Genomic DNA, 14,414 nt, shown 5'->3' on the forward strand with positions numbered 1-14,414 from the left:
AATTCTACCAACTTTATTACAGTGTCGCGTGTGTGTGTGTGTGTGTGTACTCATGTAATATTTCTCTGTTTAAAACGGAGAACTGATTTGCAATTATATGTCAGGGGATGTTATTCTTGGCAGGGTGTTCATGGTTGCAGGGTATACACAAGGTATACACAAATATACATAGGGTATGCACAAGTATACACAGGGTATATACAGGAAAACATCCGTGTAGGAGTCGGCCGCAGGTTGCACAAGACGTTTTGAAAGACTCGAGAAATTATTTCGAGATCAAGGTCGTGATGGCTTGTTCGAGCCGCACCCATGACCAGTGATGGAGGTCACCTGACCACAGCATCACCAGCACCACCACAACATCACCGCTACAGCCACAGTCTGAGTATCACCACTACTACCACCATTCATTTTCATCATTATCCTATCCATTTTCCTTTCCTCTCACCTGTCTCTCTCATGCACTTACAATATCTTCTCTACCCTTTCTTATCCCAGTATCACCCCTGTCAATAATGCTGTCATTATGCCCTCCGGCCCAGACGAGCATAAACTGTGTTACCAGAGAAATAGATGCAACATCTTTTGGGCTTAATGTTCAGTCTGATGCTTGCTCTGCTTATGCCACTTGTATAATGGTGTCATTAATGCAGTTCCCCCAGTCTCATGCGTCTCCCTCCCTCAGACTAAAGGACGCCAAAGAGAAATCCCTCCACAAAACCTTACTCTTACTCTCTTCCTCAATTTCTCTAGGACCTTACAATGGTTCCCTGTTCCGTAACACACAGAACAGGGAACCCCTGCAGCACCCTCCGCCTCACTCAAAAGGGAACAGTCATCAACAAGCAGCAAGGATGGGAGAAAAACTAACTCAGGTTAACGCAACTCTAAGTCTGAAGAGGCTTTAGATTGCAAGTTATGTAAATTCATTATTGACATGGAAGTTGATGCCACAGTATTTTGCCTATTCAGCACATTTCTATGCATATTCAAGTATGTATGTGCAAACGCCAGTATAGACCCCGCATCTGTACAAACACAAAGCGTAACACGAGAAAATTCAGGATGTACAGAGGTAAACATACAGCCAGATGTAGGACCTGTGAGAGTTATTAAGCAAGATCACTGACAAGATCCCCAGGTTCAAGGGCAAAAAAAAAAAAAAGAACTGAGGACAATCTTGATATGGTATCATTCACTAAGGTAGGTAAGACACATGGGCAACAGTTGGGCAACTTTATTCCGCAACGTTTCGCCTACACAGTAGGCTTCTTCAGTCGAGTACAGAAAGTAGGCAGGAGCAGTAGAGATGTGAAGACGATGTAATCAGTCCATCACCCTTAAAGTCGTAGATTTGAACAGAACTCTTCTCCAGACTGAGGGACTGACAACCTCAAATCTACTACTTTAAGGGTGGTGGACTGATTACATCGTCTTCGTGTCTCTACTGCTCCTGCCTACTTTCTTTACTCGACTGAAGAAGCCTCCTGTGTAGGCGAAACGTTTCGGAATAAAGTTGCCTGACTGTTGCCCATGTGTCTTACCTACCATCCTGTCGGTATTGTATACCATTTTGATACTCACTCATCATTCACTAAGCTTAAACTCTCATGAGTAATGACAGATTGTGTCTTCCCTAATGGACATCAGACACTGAACATAAACAAAAGACGAGGTAAGATTTGAGGAGTGGTTCTGCTGGTCAGAAGACAATAAACATTTGAAATAATGGACATTTAGAATATAGAGAAATTCACAGAGTCTGTAACGTTCACATCAACACACAGGGAACTCAAAATCACAGTGATATATAACGCGCACCAAAGAACAGTAGACTCAGAAAAGATAATTATGGCAACAGCAGATCCACGATAAATATCATAGAGGACAAATATCTCTCAGCAGGATGCGAACCCGCACACTGTGCATACCGCGTACTTTGATACAGAGTGTAGAGGTTTGAATCCTGCTGTGTACTGAGAGATAATGTTTGTAAATAATTTCTTCCGTTTGCGAATTGTTAATTAAGGATCACAGAGGACATATTAAGGAGAGAAACTAGGGCAGTCTCATTATTACTGATTCTCTTTGACTTCGACCATCAAAAGACTACAAGAAAAAATCGACTGAAAACAACTGAGACTTCCCATGGAAAGACAGAAACAAGACAGAGACAGAAACTTATGGGTGGCAACTATTGATAAATTTCCTGAGCTCATAGAGAGAGAGAGAGAGAGAGAGAGAGAGAGAGAGAGAGAGAGAGAGACGAGCCGGCCAGATTAATTTTGTATTCTCCCCAAGTGACTCAGACCCTGAATGGATCTACGACAAAATACTTCTCAAGGCTAATGATCACTAAAAGCCGATCACTTTACAGAGACGAGACTCAAACAAGGAGGAAGAGACAGACCAGGAAGCTAAAATATAAAATGATTACGGCCGAGAGAAAGAGATACTTTTTATGTGGGACTTATTGCTAAATAGTCGGGCCACTGACACATTAGGAACTACTTGACACAAAATTCCCGAGAAGCAGCTGAGAGCTGTATTCCGGCTCAGACAGAAACAGATGAAAATAGACAAACAGGCTGTGATTTAATCATAGCTGAGCAGAAGCAAAATCTAGAAGCAAATGAGTATGGAAAAACAAAGTACATTGCTCACAGGACCACAACAAATATGTAACATGGTAGAAGAGTTAGGAACGAGTATGTCAACTTAGCAAGAGTTAGGAACGAGTATGTCAACTTAGCAAGAGTTAGGAACGAGTATGTCAACTTAGCAAGAGTTAGGAACGAGTATGTCAACTTAGCAAGAGTTAGGAACGAGTATGTCAACTTAGCAAGAGTTAGGAACGAGTATGTCAACTTAGCAAGAGTTAGGAACGAGTATGTCAACTTAGCAAGAGTTAGGAACGAGTATGTCAACTCAGCAAGAGTTAGGAACGAGTATGTCAACTTAGCAAGAGTTAGGAACGAGTATGTCAACTTAGCAAGAGTTAGGAACGAGTATGTCAACTTAGCAAGAGTTAGGAACGAGTATGTCAACTTAGCAAGAGTTAGGAACGAGTATGTCAACTTAGCAAGAGTTAGGAACGAGTATGTCAACTTAGCAAGAGTTAGGAACGAGTATGTCAACTTAGCAAGAGTTAGGAACGAGTATGTCAACTTAGCAAGAGTTAGGAACGAGTATGTCAACTTAGCAAGAGTTAGGAACGAGTATGTCAACTTAGCAAGAGTTAGGAACGAGTATGTCAACTTAGCAAGAGTTAGGAACGAGTATGTCAACTTAGCAAGAGTTAGGAACGAGTATGTCAACTCAGCAAGAGTTAGGAACGAGTATGTCAACTTAGCAAGAGTTAGGAACGAGTATGTCAACTTAGCAAGAGTTAGGAACGAGTATGTCAACTTAGCAAGAGTTAGGAACGAGTATGTCAACTTAGCAAGAGTTAGGAACGAGTATGTCAACTTAGCAAGAGTTAGGAACGAGTATGTCAACTTAGCAAGAGTTAGGAACGAGTATGTCAACTTAGCAAGAGTTAGGAACGAGTATGTCAACTTATCAAGAGTTAGGAACGAGTATGTCAACTTAGCAAGAGTTAGGAACGAGTATGTCAACTTAGCAAGAGTTAGGAACGAGTATGTCAACTTAGCAAGAGTTAGGAACGAGTATGTCAACTTAGCAAGAGTTAGGAACGAGTATGTCAACTTAGCAAGAGTTAGGAACGGTATGTCAACTTAGCAAGAGTTAGGAACGAGTATGTCAACTTAGCAAGAGTTAGGAACGGTATGTCAACTTAGCAAGAATTAGGAACGAGTATGTCAACTTAGCAAGAGTTAGGAACGAGTATGTCAACTTAGCAAGAGTTAGGAACGGTATGTCAACTTAGCAAGAGTTAGGAACGGTATGTCAACTCAGCAAGAGTTAGGAACGAGTATGTCAACTCAGCAAGAGTTAAGAACGGTATGTCAACTCAGCAAGAGTTAAGAACGGTATGTCAACTTAGCAAGATTTAGGAACGGTATGTCAACTCAGCAAGAGTTAGGAACGAGTATGTCAACTCAGCAAGAGTTAGGAACGAGTATGTCAACTTAGCAAGAGTTAAGAACGGTATGTCAACTCAGTAAGAGTTAGGAACGATTATGTCAACTCAGCAAGAGTTAGGAACGATTATGTCAACTTAGCAAGAGTTAGGAACGAGTATGTCAACTCAGTAAGACTTAAGAATGAGTATTTCAACTCAGTAAGAGTTAGGAACGATTATGTCAACTCAGCAGCCATAAATAAGACTAATGTTCAACTTCACCAGGAGAAAAACAGGAGTAAACGATCAGGTGGTAAGACTTAAGAGGGATGAGGTTATACTCATGAGAAAATAATGAAGAGGAAATGTGAAGAATTAAACAGAGCACAGATAACCGGCACATAAGAAAATGAAACTTATGACGGCGTTTCGGTCCAATTAGGACCATTAACTAGTAACACAGAAGTTCGAAGAGAAGGGAGCCAGTATATATACGAGAAAGAAGAGTCGGGGTCGGGAGAACGAGAGGAGGGAGTAGTAGAATGTTAGAAACAGTGGTAGATTTAGTGCTGGCTATATGTGTATTGTTCCAGTCACGGCACTGCGCCTGTGCTGAAGAACAGGAGATCAGTGTTAAAGTTGTGTTGGGAACATAGCAATAACATGGGGAGAATTACGGATGCATGAGAGAGCTTGACACATCAAATGGTGTCACTCAACAAGATAGATATCATCAGCATTATTATTTTTATTATTATTATTATTATTATTATTATTATTATTATTATTATTATTATTATTATTATTATTATTATTATTATTATTATTATTATTATAAATATATTCATAGCGAAGCAGTAAAAATGTAGTTGTTAGGTAAGACACATATGCAACTGTTGCATATGTGTCTTACCTAACAACCTGTCGGTATTTTATACCATTTTAATGTTCAAAAATGTAGTTGTCATTCTGTGCATGGGGAATGGGAAGTAACCAGTTTTGATTCAGATATGAAGAGGATCTCTCCAGTTCCTAAAATCAAGAACTATTTCCAGACCTTCCAATACCCTTTTCCAGTATAGTATCCCTGGCAAGAATGCGTTCTAAGGGATGGAGAATATCACAGGGAGGCGATTGGCTTAACATCTGTAGTGACGAGAGATTACCCGGTATACCAGCTTTGCATATTAAAGGACTTTCTGCATGCACACCTAAATGTCATTCACCCTTGTATAAACATTGTATCATGCTTAAATAAAGAATCTTTAACCTTAAAATTTAGAGTTGACAAATATACTGCCTCACTGACAACCAAGCAGAAATCAGGTAGTCTTCTGAGACGGCCAAAAGGTGCTCAACACTCTGCCTCAAGAAATTTATACATGAATTAAAGGCACAAAGAAAAGTAATGGTTCAAGTGCCTGAAAGGCAGAAAACAGTCATGGGGATATGTGAAGCACTGGGCTGCACAAAATTGAAAGGATGAGTTCCCAAGGATCAGTCCTGGGATCACTACTATTTCGTATAAATGTAAATGATCTGTTTAAGTGAATGATCTCTAACACACAAGTGATGCAAAGGTTATGAGGCTAGCAAAAGAAAGGGCAGGAAGCTTCGAACGGATTGTAAGAATGGTCCAACAAGTGCTTACTCAATGCAGCAATGTAGTAAAGATGGAAGAAGAGGAGAACCAGGTGAACAACTGCGTGTGGAAGAAATACAGAGTTCATAGAGCCACGTCAAACGAAGCAGGAAAGCCATGAACTAATATATGAGGATAAGAAAGGTAGCTGGAAAAACATTACAAAAATTATAAAATATTTAAAAAACAAATTACAGTTACTTCTCAGCCACGTAAGACTACGACTGTTGAAGGTGCAAATGAGAGTGAACAAGAAGGGAGGGGTGCTAACGGAGGATGACAGAGAAGCAATGAGGTTAACAGAATATTCAAGGTCTTCACAGAAGAAAACGAGAAGTCTCCTGAAGACAGGGAAGTCAGGAAAGACTAACAGGAGTTTAAACAAATCCTCGCAACAAAGGAAGAGGCCACGAACCAGCAAAGAAGAGTGTCATAACGAAAACACTGAAATCCGACCATTTATTTCCACAATTCCTGAGAAAACGACCAGAATCAAAGAGCGACATATTAGCACGAGGGACTGAGTCTTATGTGTCTGTGTTGCTGACAACATAACACTAATAGGAAGGCTAGAAACAAGAAGCGACAGAAATAGACTCCAGGAAAACATGGATAGGTTGCCGAGGACGTAAAAAAAAAAAGTGGCTGCTAGATTTAAATCCAAATAAATGGAAGATCATGCGAATTAAAAACAATGACTGTAGACTCGACACAAAGTATAATACAGCAGGTAAAAAGCTGCGAAAAGCAGTGAACGAAGAGTATCTGGGTTTAATATCATGACAAACATACCAACGAAGATACACATACACTGTGTAACTTCAACTTCAGCGACATATCAAAGGCAACCAGATCACAGAACACCATTCATCGACTTGATAAAAAAAACTTTATTAATTTTAACACCACATACGAGTATGTTGGTCATGATATATATATATATGGACTGACATGGCCTTGCTTCACAGAGAATTTTATTCCTACTGTTGCTAGCTCCTGACGACGCTCGAGAGGGCGAAACATCTTGAGCACACACAGATACACACACACACAAACACACACACACACACACACACACACACACACACACACACACACACACACACACACACACACACACACACACACACACACACACCTAGCTAAGAATCGACCCCTGCAACAACAAATAGGTGAGTACAAATAGGTGAGTACACACACACACATACACACACACACACACACACACACACACACACACACACACACATATATATATATATATATATATATATATATATATATATATATATATATATATATATATATATATATATATATATATATATATATATATATACAGGGCCAGGAGCTGAGTCTCGACCCCAGCAACCACAATTAGGTGAGTACAGAGGGCATGATAAGGCTCACGGAGCAGGGAAAGTGACCTAATAGCGACCAGTAAAGAGGCGGGGCCAGGAGCTATGAATCGACCCCTGCAACCATAACTACGTGAGTACACGAACAGTGTGTTTGTTTGGTTTACAAAAGATTGAAACAAAAAAAATATATTCTGGGATAAACCAGTGAAAATGCCTCCTTTGTTGTTAATAGAAAACCTTTATTCAAGTCACAAATTCTGAACTTTAAAACTTGGTTTAGTCCTGATCTTTGATTCTAAATCATAAGTGACGTCAGTGGCGGATAATAAACACATTTCAATAATCAATACAGCGCAGCACATGTATAGTTGACGCAGAACAAACTTCATTACAACTGTCACATCAGATGTCATCCTCAGCACTGTACTCTTTATATGTGGAGGAAATGTCGCGCTGTCAACAAGTATGAAAATATGACACGGTCTTTCATCCTGTCAACGTTTCGCTCTGTGTGAGTCATCATCAAGCTTTGACTTAATAAAGGTCTACGGAGAGTGAAACGTTGTTCGGATAAACCCTTGTTTTACAACCTGTCTTTTTGCTTTTATATCATGCAGATGAAGACAGCAATATCAAAACATATAAATAAAAAAAAAAAACCTTCGCTGTATGAATGGACTATGTAAGGCTAAATTCCTCTGTTGGATCGAGATGATTGAAACGCAACCACAAACATGAACCATTCGCAAACTAGAATCGTTTTCTTGTTTATTTTCGGTCGTCATCAACGTCCAAGTGGTCGCTCTCAATGGCCAAGTAAGGAGAGGCGACCACGTCGTCCTCGTCACTCAGTCTTGCATAGGCAGTGGCTACAAGTGAGTCGCTATCATCGCTGTCGTCGTCTTCGGCGTCCGTCTTGATGAATGTAGGTGTGAGTATGGAAGCTCTCTGGTACACAGAGCTGGAGGCCACTGGGGCGGAGTACTGGGTGGCAGGAATGACGTTACTGACAGCTGGTATGGCGTAATGGGCGGCAGGAACAGCATACTGGGTGGCAGGGACGGCGTACTGGGTGGCAGGGATGATGTTCGAAGAGGCAGGGACGGAATAATGCAAGGGAGTGGCTACACTTCTGACCACTGGAACAGCAGCATACTGATGCGTGTAGGTGAGACCAGTAGCCAGGGGCTGTACAATGGAAGAAGAGGTAAGCAGGGGAAGATGGTATGGGTACATGACCTTGGTGTCGGCAGCAGCCACACCCACCACCACGAGCAGTACAACCTGAAGACACGGAACAAACTGTTAGTTTCTTAGTAACGCCACATTTCATCTATATACAAAAACCAAGACCGCTTTTCCATCGAAGATATTTACACTAGCAACCATATGTTCTATAAAATATCTTAAATAAATTATATAATTGTAAATCAGAAAAAATAGCAATGAAACAGGTTATATACACCAAGAATTGTGTATATCTCTGTGTATATACACTGACAGTTTGTATTAATCCCTATCTTAAGTAAGTAAGTGCTATTGATTGTTAATGCGCAGGTAATATTAAGCCTTAATGACCCTCGTGCAGACGATACATTTTTAATCTCTAAGTTAATTATAAAAAAACTAACTATAAAACATACTGTAAAATAATTAAACTAAAAAAAAAAACGATATTTTGTAAAACATTTAATCGAGAAACATTTCTGGAGTAAAACATCAAAGTCTGAAAATATTTCAGAGATGTAGCAATACTGCAAGATAATGTATATCCAACATTAGGCAATGTCAATGATCAATCTTGACTATCATGCAAATCATACTGCAACATTTTCTTCAAAGATATTCGTATACATCCCAAGGTGATGCCTTAAACTACTCAGCTACAGATGCCTCACAACGTTAGGTAGCCTGGTTACAAGCCAAGTTCATTCCTAACTCCGGGCACACCAGTGACCCTCAGTCACAATGAAATAATTCGTATACATATTGTATAAATGTATATTTCCTTCTTCCCTTTATTTCTACCTGTATCTGCGCTCATTTCTCTCCACCTCAGTTATCATCTACTGTTTACCTTCCTTGACCACCACCTAGGTCTTCACTCTTCTGAGTCATCTGCCATTACTGATCACCTTATGCAAAGCTTTAAGAATAGGTATGACAGGGCTCACAATGCCAGTTACAATGTAGTTCAAGGAGCTGAGAATCGACCCCTCAACTAGATTAGTGTAAATAGGTAAGCACGAGCACACAAATTTAAGTATAAACAAGTGATTACATAAACACACACCTTAATTATATATATATATATATATATATATATATATATATATATATATATATATATATATATATATATATATATATATATATATATATATATATATATATGCAATAAGATCACAGTAAACAGGTGATTTCAGAATATGCAAAACAACCACTCTGAAAGAGTAGAGAAATTCCAAGCGCTTTCGTGACTACTCACATTATCATAGCTCCTTGATAATGTGAGTAGTCACGAAAGAGCTTGGAATTTCTCTACTCTTTCAGAGTGGTTGTTCTGCATATATTGTATATATATATATATATATATATATATATATATATATATATATATATATATATATATATATATATATATATATAATGATATTCAAACAGTTCAGGGAGAAATTTCAAACTTTTTTCCTCAAAGTTATATTATTTACTTGGTTGCTAGAGGAAAATCCAATCTATATATGATAGTTTAAATGCTGTAGACGGGACACTGCAACTTGCTCTTAGAGTTAAAAAAAATGTAATCAAATTGGCTATCTAATACATATGGACACACTCACCGCGACCTTCATCCTGGACTCTTCAAAGACAGACGAAGTATAAAATTCGACCAACGTCCCTTATATATATCGCCTTCCATCCCCCCATCCTTTTGCTAAACCTCTTCCCCCATCTCCCCCTCTTCCTAGACTACTTCCTCCCCTTGGCAGATACTCTCTTTCCTCCCCCTCCATCCCCATCCCTGCTACCTCATCTTCATCCCCTCTTCACCCCCACCCACTACAATCACCCCCTCATTCAGTAGACTCAATCCTCCTGGCCAACCCAGAATCATGCTTTCAACCGCTGGCTTGACCACCACGCTACCCAAAACTAGTTTTTATGCAGCCTTCATTCTAGAGCTCTACTTGAGTCGTGATGCATTGCTATCCTTAACTAGGGGGAATAGTGGGACTATACATTGTGGATTCAAATGACGTACTGCCGACACGACTGATGAGAAGATACACTCTACAGAAAAAAAAGAACTTTTAATGAAACAACAACGAAACTCTACACAGAGCGAAACGTCGTCCCAGCAAAATCTTCTGCAACCTGTGTCATTTTTTACCATGAAACTCCTCAGCTGGGAAAACAACCAACAGCAGGAGACTTATAATAGAAAACAAGACAAGAGTTATTATATAATGTTGTAGAAGAGGCACAGCCTAAGCTGAGAGACTTCAGCGGGACAACGAGGATATCAAGTATTTCAGTAAAGGTTCATCAGCTATGGAACCCTTAAAGACTTCGTTCCAGCAGAGCTGGAGCCATCGCTCCTGGTACCTCCACGGAGGGAAAGAGACAGGCTGATGAATCAGCAAGGACAGACCTAGTGGGTTTCATTCACTATTTTCTCCCTAGTGTGTTATCCCTAACTCACTCCTCTCACACTGCCTCCACCAGTGTGTTCCTCTGACTACCCTTACACTGCCTCCACCAGTGTGTTCTTCTGACTACCCTTCACACTGCCTCCACCAGTGTTCCTCTGACTACCCTTACACTGCCTCCACCAGTGTTGTTCTTTAGTACCCTTCACACTGCCTCCATCAGAGTGTTCCACTTACTTCTCTCACTACTCCATCACTGTGTTTAATCGTTACCTTAATCTTAAAAGGTTTCCTTTTTTTTTTTGTTTCTTTGGTTCATTCGTGTGTTCAATAACTATGTGTGATCCTTCAGTCTTGATCCACCTCGCCATTCCTAGAATTAATTTGTTTATTCCTCTAAGTAGCTTGTCCATTCTTTTAAGTAGCTTGTCCATTCTTTTAAGTAGCTTGTCCATTCTTTTAAGTAGCTTGTCCATTCTTTTAAGTAGCTTGTCCATTCTTTTAAGTAGCTTGTCCATTCTTTTAAGTAGCTTGTCCATTCTTTTAAGTAGCTTGTCCATTCTTTTAAGTAGCTTGTCCATTCTTTTAAGTAGCTTGTCCATTCTTTTAAGTAGCTTGTCCATTCTTCTAAGCAGCTTGTCCATTCTTTTAAGTAGCTTATCCATTCTTTTAAGTAGCCTGTCCATTCTTTTAAGTAGCTTATCCATTCTTTTAAGTAGCTTATCCATTCTTTTAAGTAGCTTATCCATTCTTTTAAGTAGCTTATCCATTCTTTTAAGTAGCTTATCCATTCTTTTAAGTAGCTTGTCCATTCTTTTAAGTAGCTTATCCATTCTTTTAAGTAGCTTATCCATTCTTTTAAGTAGCTTATCCATTCTTTTAAGTAGCTTGTCCATTCTTTTAAGTAGCTTGTCCATTCTTTTAAGTAGCTTGTCCATTCTTTTAAGTAGCTTGTCCATTCTTTTAAGTAGCTTATCCATTCTTTTAAGTAGCTTGTCCATTCTTTTAAGTAGCTTGTCCATTCTTTTAAGTAGCTTGTCCATTCTTTTAAGTAGCTTGTTCGTTCCTCTAAGTAGCTTGTTCATTCTTCTAAATTTATTTTCTCCATACCGCTGAGTGTTTCGTATGTAATTTATGCACACGCAATTGTGCATGTATATATCATGCATTTTAGTTTCAATGAAGGACAAAATGATATGAAGAATCACATGTGTAAAGGCACTATATATGTAAGTCATTGATTCTTCATTCTCTTGTCAGGTTTGTTGCTAAGCGGTACTGAAACCCAGTCAAGGAGAGACATTTGATCCGCGAAGAATTTAATCATATCCTGGCGAACCTAGGCTAATATTTCCACACACACACACACACAAACCTAAGAACAGCATTCCGACATCTTAATAAGGAATCTTTCAAGACCCTGTACACCGTGTACGTTAGGCCCATATTGGAGTATGCAGCGCCAGTTTGGAACCCTCCCCTAGCCAAGCACGTAAGGAAACTAGAGAAAGTGCAAAGGTTTGTAACGAGACTAGCCCCGGAGCTAAGGGGTATATCCTACGAGGAGAGGCTAAGGGAGATCGATCTGACGACACTGGAAGACAGAAGAGATAGGGGGGATATGATAACGACATATAAAATACTGAGGAATCGACAAGGTGGACAGAGACAGGATGTTTCAGAGATGGGACACAGCAACCAGGGGTCACAGTTGGAAGTTGAAGACTCAGATGAACCACAGGGATGTTAGGAAGTATTTCTTCAGTCACAGAGTTGTCAGGAAGTGGAATAGTTTGGGTAGCGATGTAGTGGAGGCAGGATCCATACATAGCTTTAAGACGAGGTATAATGAAGCTCACGGAACGGGAAGAGTGACCTAGTAGCGGCCAGTGAAGAGGCGGGGCCAGGAGCTGTGAATCGAACCCTGCAACCACAACTAGGTGAGTACACACACACACACACACACCACTCCTCTTCCCTGACCAGCAAAAAAAAAAAAAAAATGGAAGACGCTCCCTAAGTAGAGGGGAAATACCCTAGTCTGGTATCCTCGGTCCTCCTCTTGAGTTTCCAAGGTCGCGTCAGGCCGCAAGGGAAGACCTTGAGAAGTGCCACCAGTGATACTCAGATACCAGTAAAATATTCACAACAAATCGTATATTGCATATCTTTTCTGTCCTCTAAGTGATTCTGTTAATTGGGTTACAATTTATCCAGAGTGCATATATTCTTAGTCTCATATTTACGTTTGAAATCTCATGTCAAGACTTTCGAAATACTACACTAAACGCTGGTTCATATACTTTGTGTGTTCAAGAACAAAGGATCACTGTGTACTGATAGTACATTGCTCCTGCGTGTGGTGTTCCTGTAGTGTGCCTATGTTTGTACTTAGGTATATCATCATGTCTTGTAACGAAGAATTAAACATTTTGCAACATTTGGAGATCTTTATTTCGGAATTTCTCCACAAAGAAGATTCCCAAGTGTTGCAAAAGTCTAATTCTTCAACTTGCCGGTTCTCTACACCATATACATCACGTCATGTAGCGTCGTGATAACAAATGAAATGAACGAAGGTGGAGGAGACGAGTGTTGTGGAGACGAGTGTTGTGGAGATGGGTGTGGTCGGCCTCGCCCTACACCTGTTACCAACAGTCACATCCCTGCTTGACCAGCTCATGACTGCTCGCTAGGGAAGGTTCACGATTTGTCTTTGTCCCTCACAACAGCCATTTATATTCATTTATTCTTGCTTAACTCTTCCTTTGTTTCTTTCCAGTTTCCACAGTATCTTATTCGTCTGTCTTGTTATTTTTCCTTTATGCCTTGCTCTCGTTTGTATTTAAGACTAACATCATATTTAACTTACCTACCTGTATAAATCTATCTACATTTATCTTTAATTTGAAGTGGCTCGTACATATCATAGGTCATTTTGATGTCTCTTACGTGGTCGTCATCTCAAGAAAAACATTTTGATGTCCCTTACGTGGTCGTCATCTCAAGAAAAACATTTTGATGTCCCTTACGTGGTCGTCATCTCAAGAAAAACACAGTACATGAGTGAAGAGACACAGGCAAGTACTTTCATGATTTACAAAAGTAAAAATATCTGAACACAATAATTCTAAAAATTCTTGAAAAGAGGTTTATCGAACTATTTTTAAGATACTCAGGAAGACTGTGGGCAAAGAGATTACTCTCTCTCTCTCTCTCTCTCTCTCTCTCTCTCTCACACACACACACACACACACACACACAGTAGACCTAGTAGCAGCCAGTGAAGAGCTATAACTCGACTCCTGCAACCTCAGTTGAGTACAATTAGGTGAGCACACCCACACTGACTGGCCAGGAGCTATAACTCGACCCATACAACCACAATTAGGTGAGTACACCCACCCACACACAGTATTATGAAAGAAAAATAAATACAAATTCTGAAAAGTTGAAAGTGATAAAAATGTTTATTGCTGCCGTGAACAACTTTACAGAATGGAAAGGATTGGACAATAACTTTTTTATAGACTATATAAATACTAATGACACCCAGGATATATAAACTGGGAGGTGCATGTCTCTGTATATATACTGAGAGTTTAGTTACTCAAGAGTCCCACTAATATGTACTACAGTATAGTGGCCTGGTGGCTTAAGGTCTCACTTTACATGGCGAGAGTCTGGGTTCGATTCCCAGCCTGGGTAGAAACATTGGGCGTGTTTCTTTACACCTG

General features: G+C 39.8%; 1 protein-coding gene across 1 annotated transcript; it reads right to left on the reverse strand.

Annotated features, from left to right (window-relative positions):
* Nucleotides 1–7,245: 7,245 nt before the first annotated feature.
* LOC128703467 (uncharacterized) lies at nucleotides 7,246–9,987 on the reverse strand. Its single transcript, XM_053798141.2, has 2 exons — nucleotides 9,868–9,987; nucleotides 7,246–8,311 (listed from the first exon to the last, which is right to left on the reverse strand). The coding sequence occupies exons 1-2, from the start codon at nucleotides 9,877–9,879 to the stop codon at nucleotides 7,796–7,798; spliced, it is 528 nt and encodes a 175-aa protein (XP_053654116.1). The 5' UTR covers nucleotides 9,880–9,987; the 3' UTR covers nucleotides 7,246–7,795.
* Between the last annotated feature and the right edge of the window lie 4,427 nt (nucleotides 9,988–14,414).

The sequence above is a fragment of the Cherax quadricarinatus genome, chromosome 37 (genome assembly GCF_038502225.1).
Source record: "Cherax quadricarinatus isolate ZL_2023a chromosome 37, ASM3850222v1, whole genome shotgun sequence".
Lineage (NCBI taxonomy): Eukaryota > Metazoa > Arthropoda > Malacostraca > Decapoda > Parastacidae > Cherax > Cherax quadricarinatus.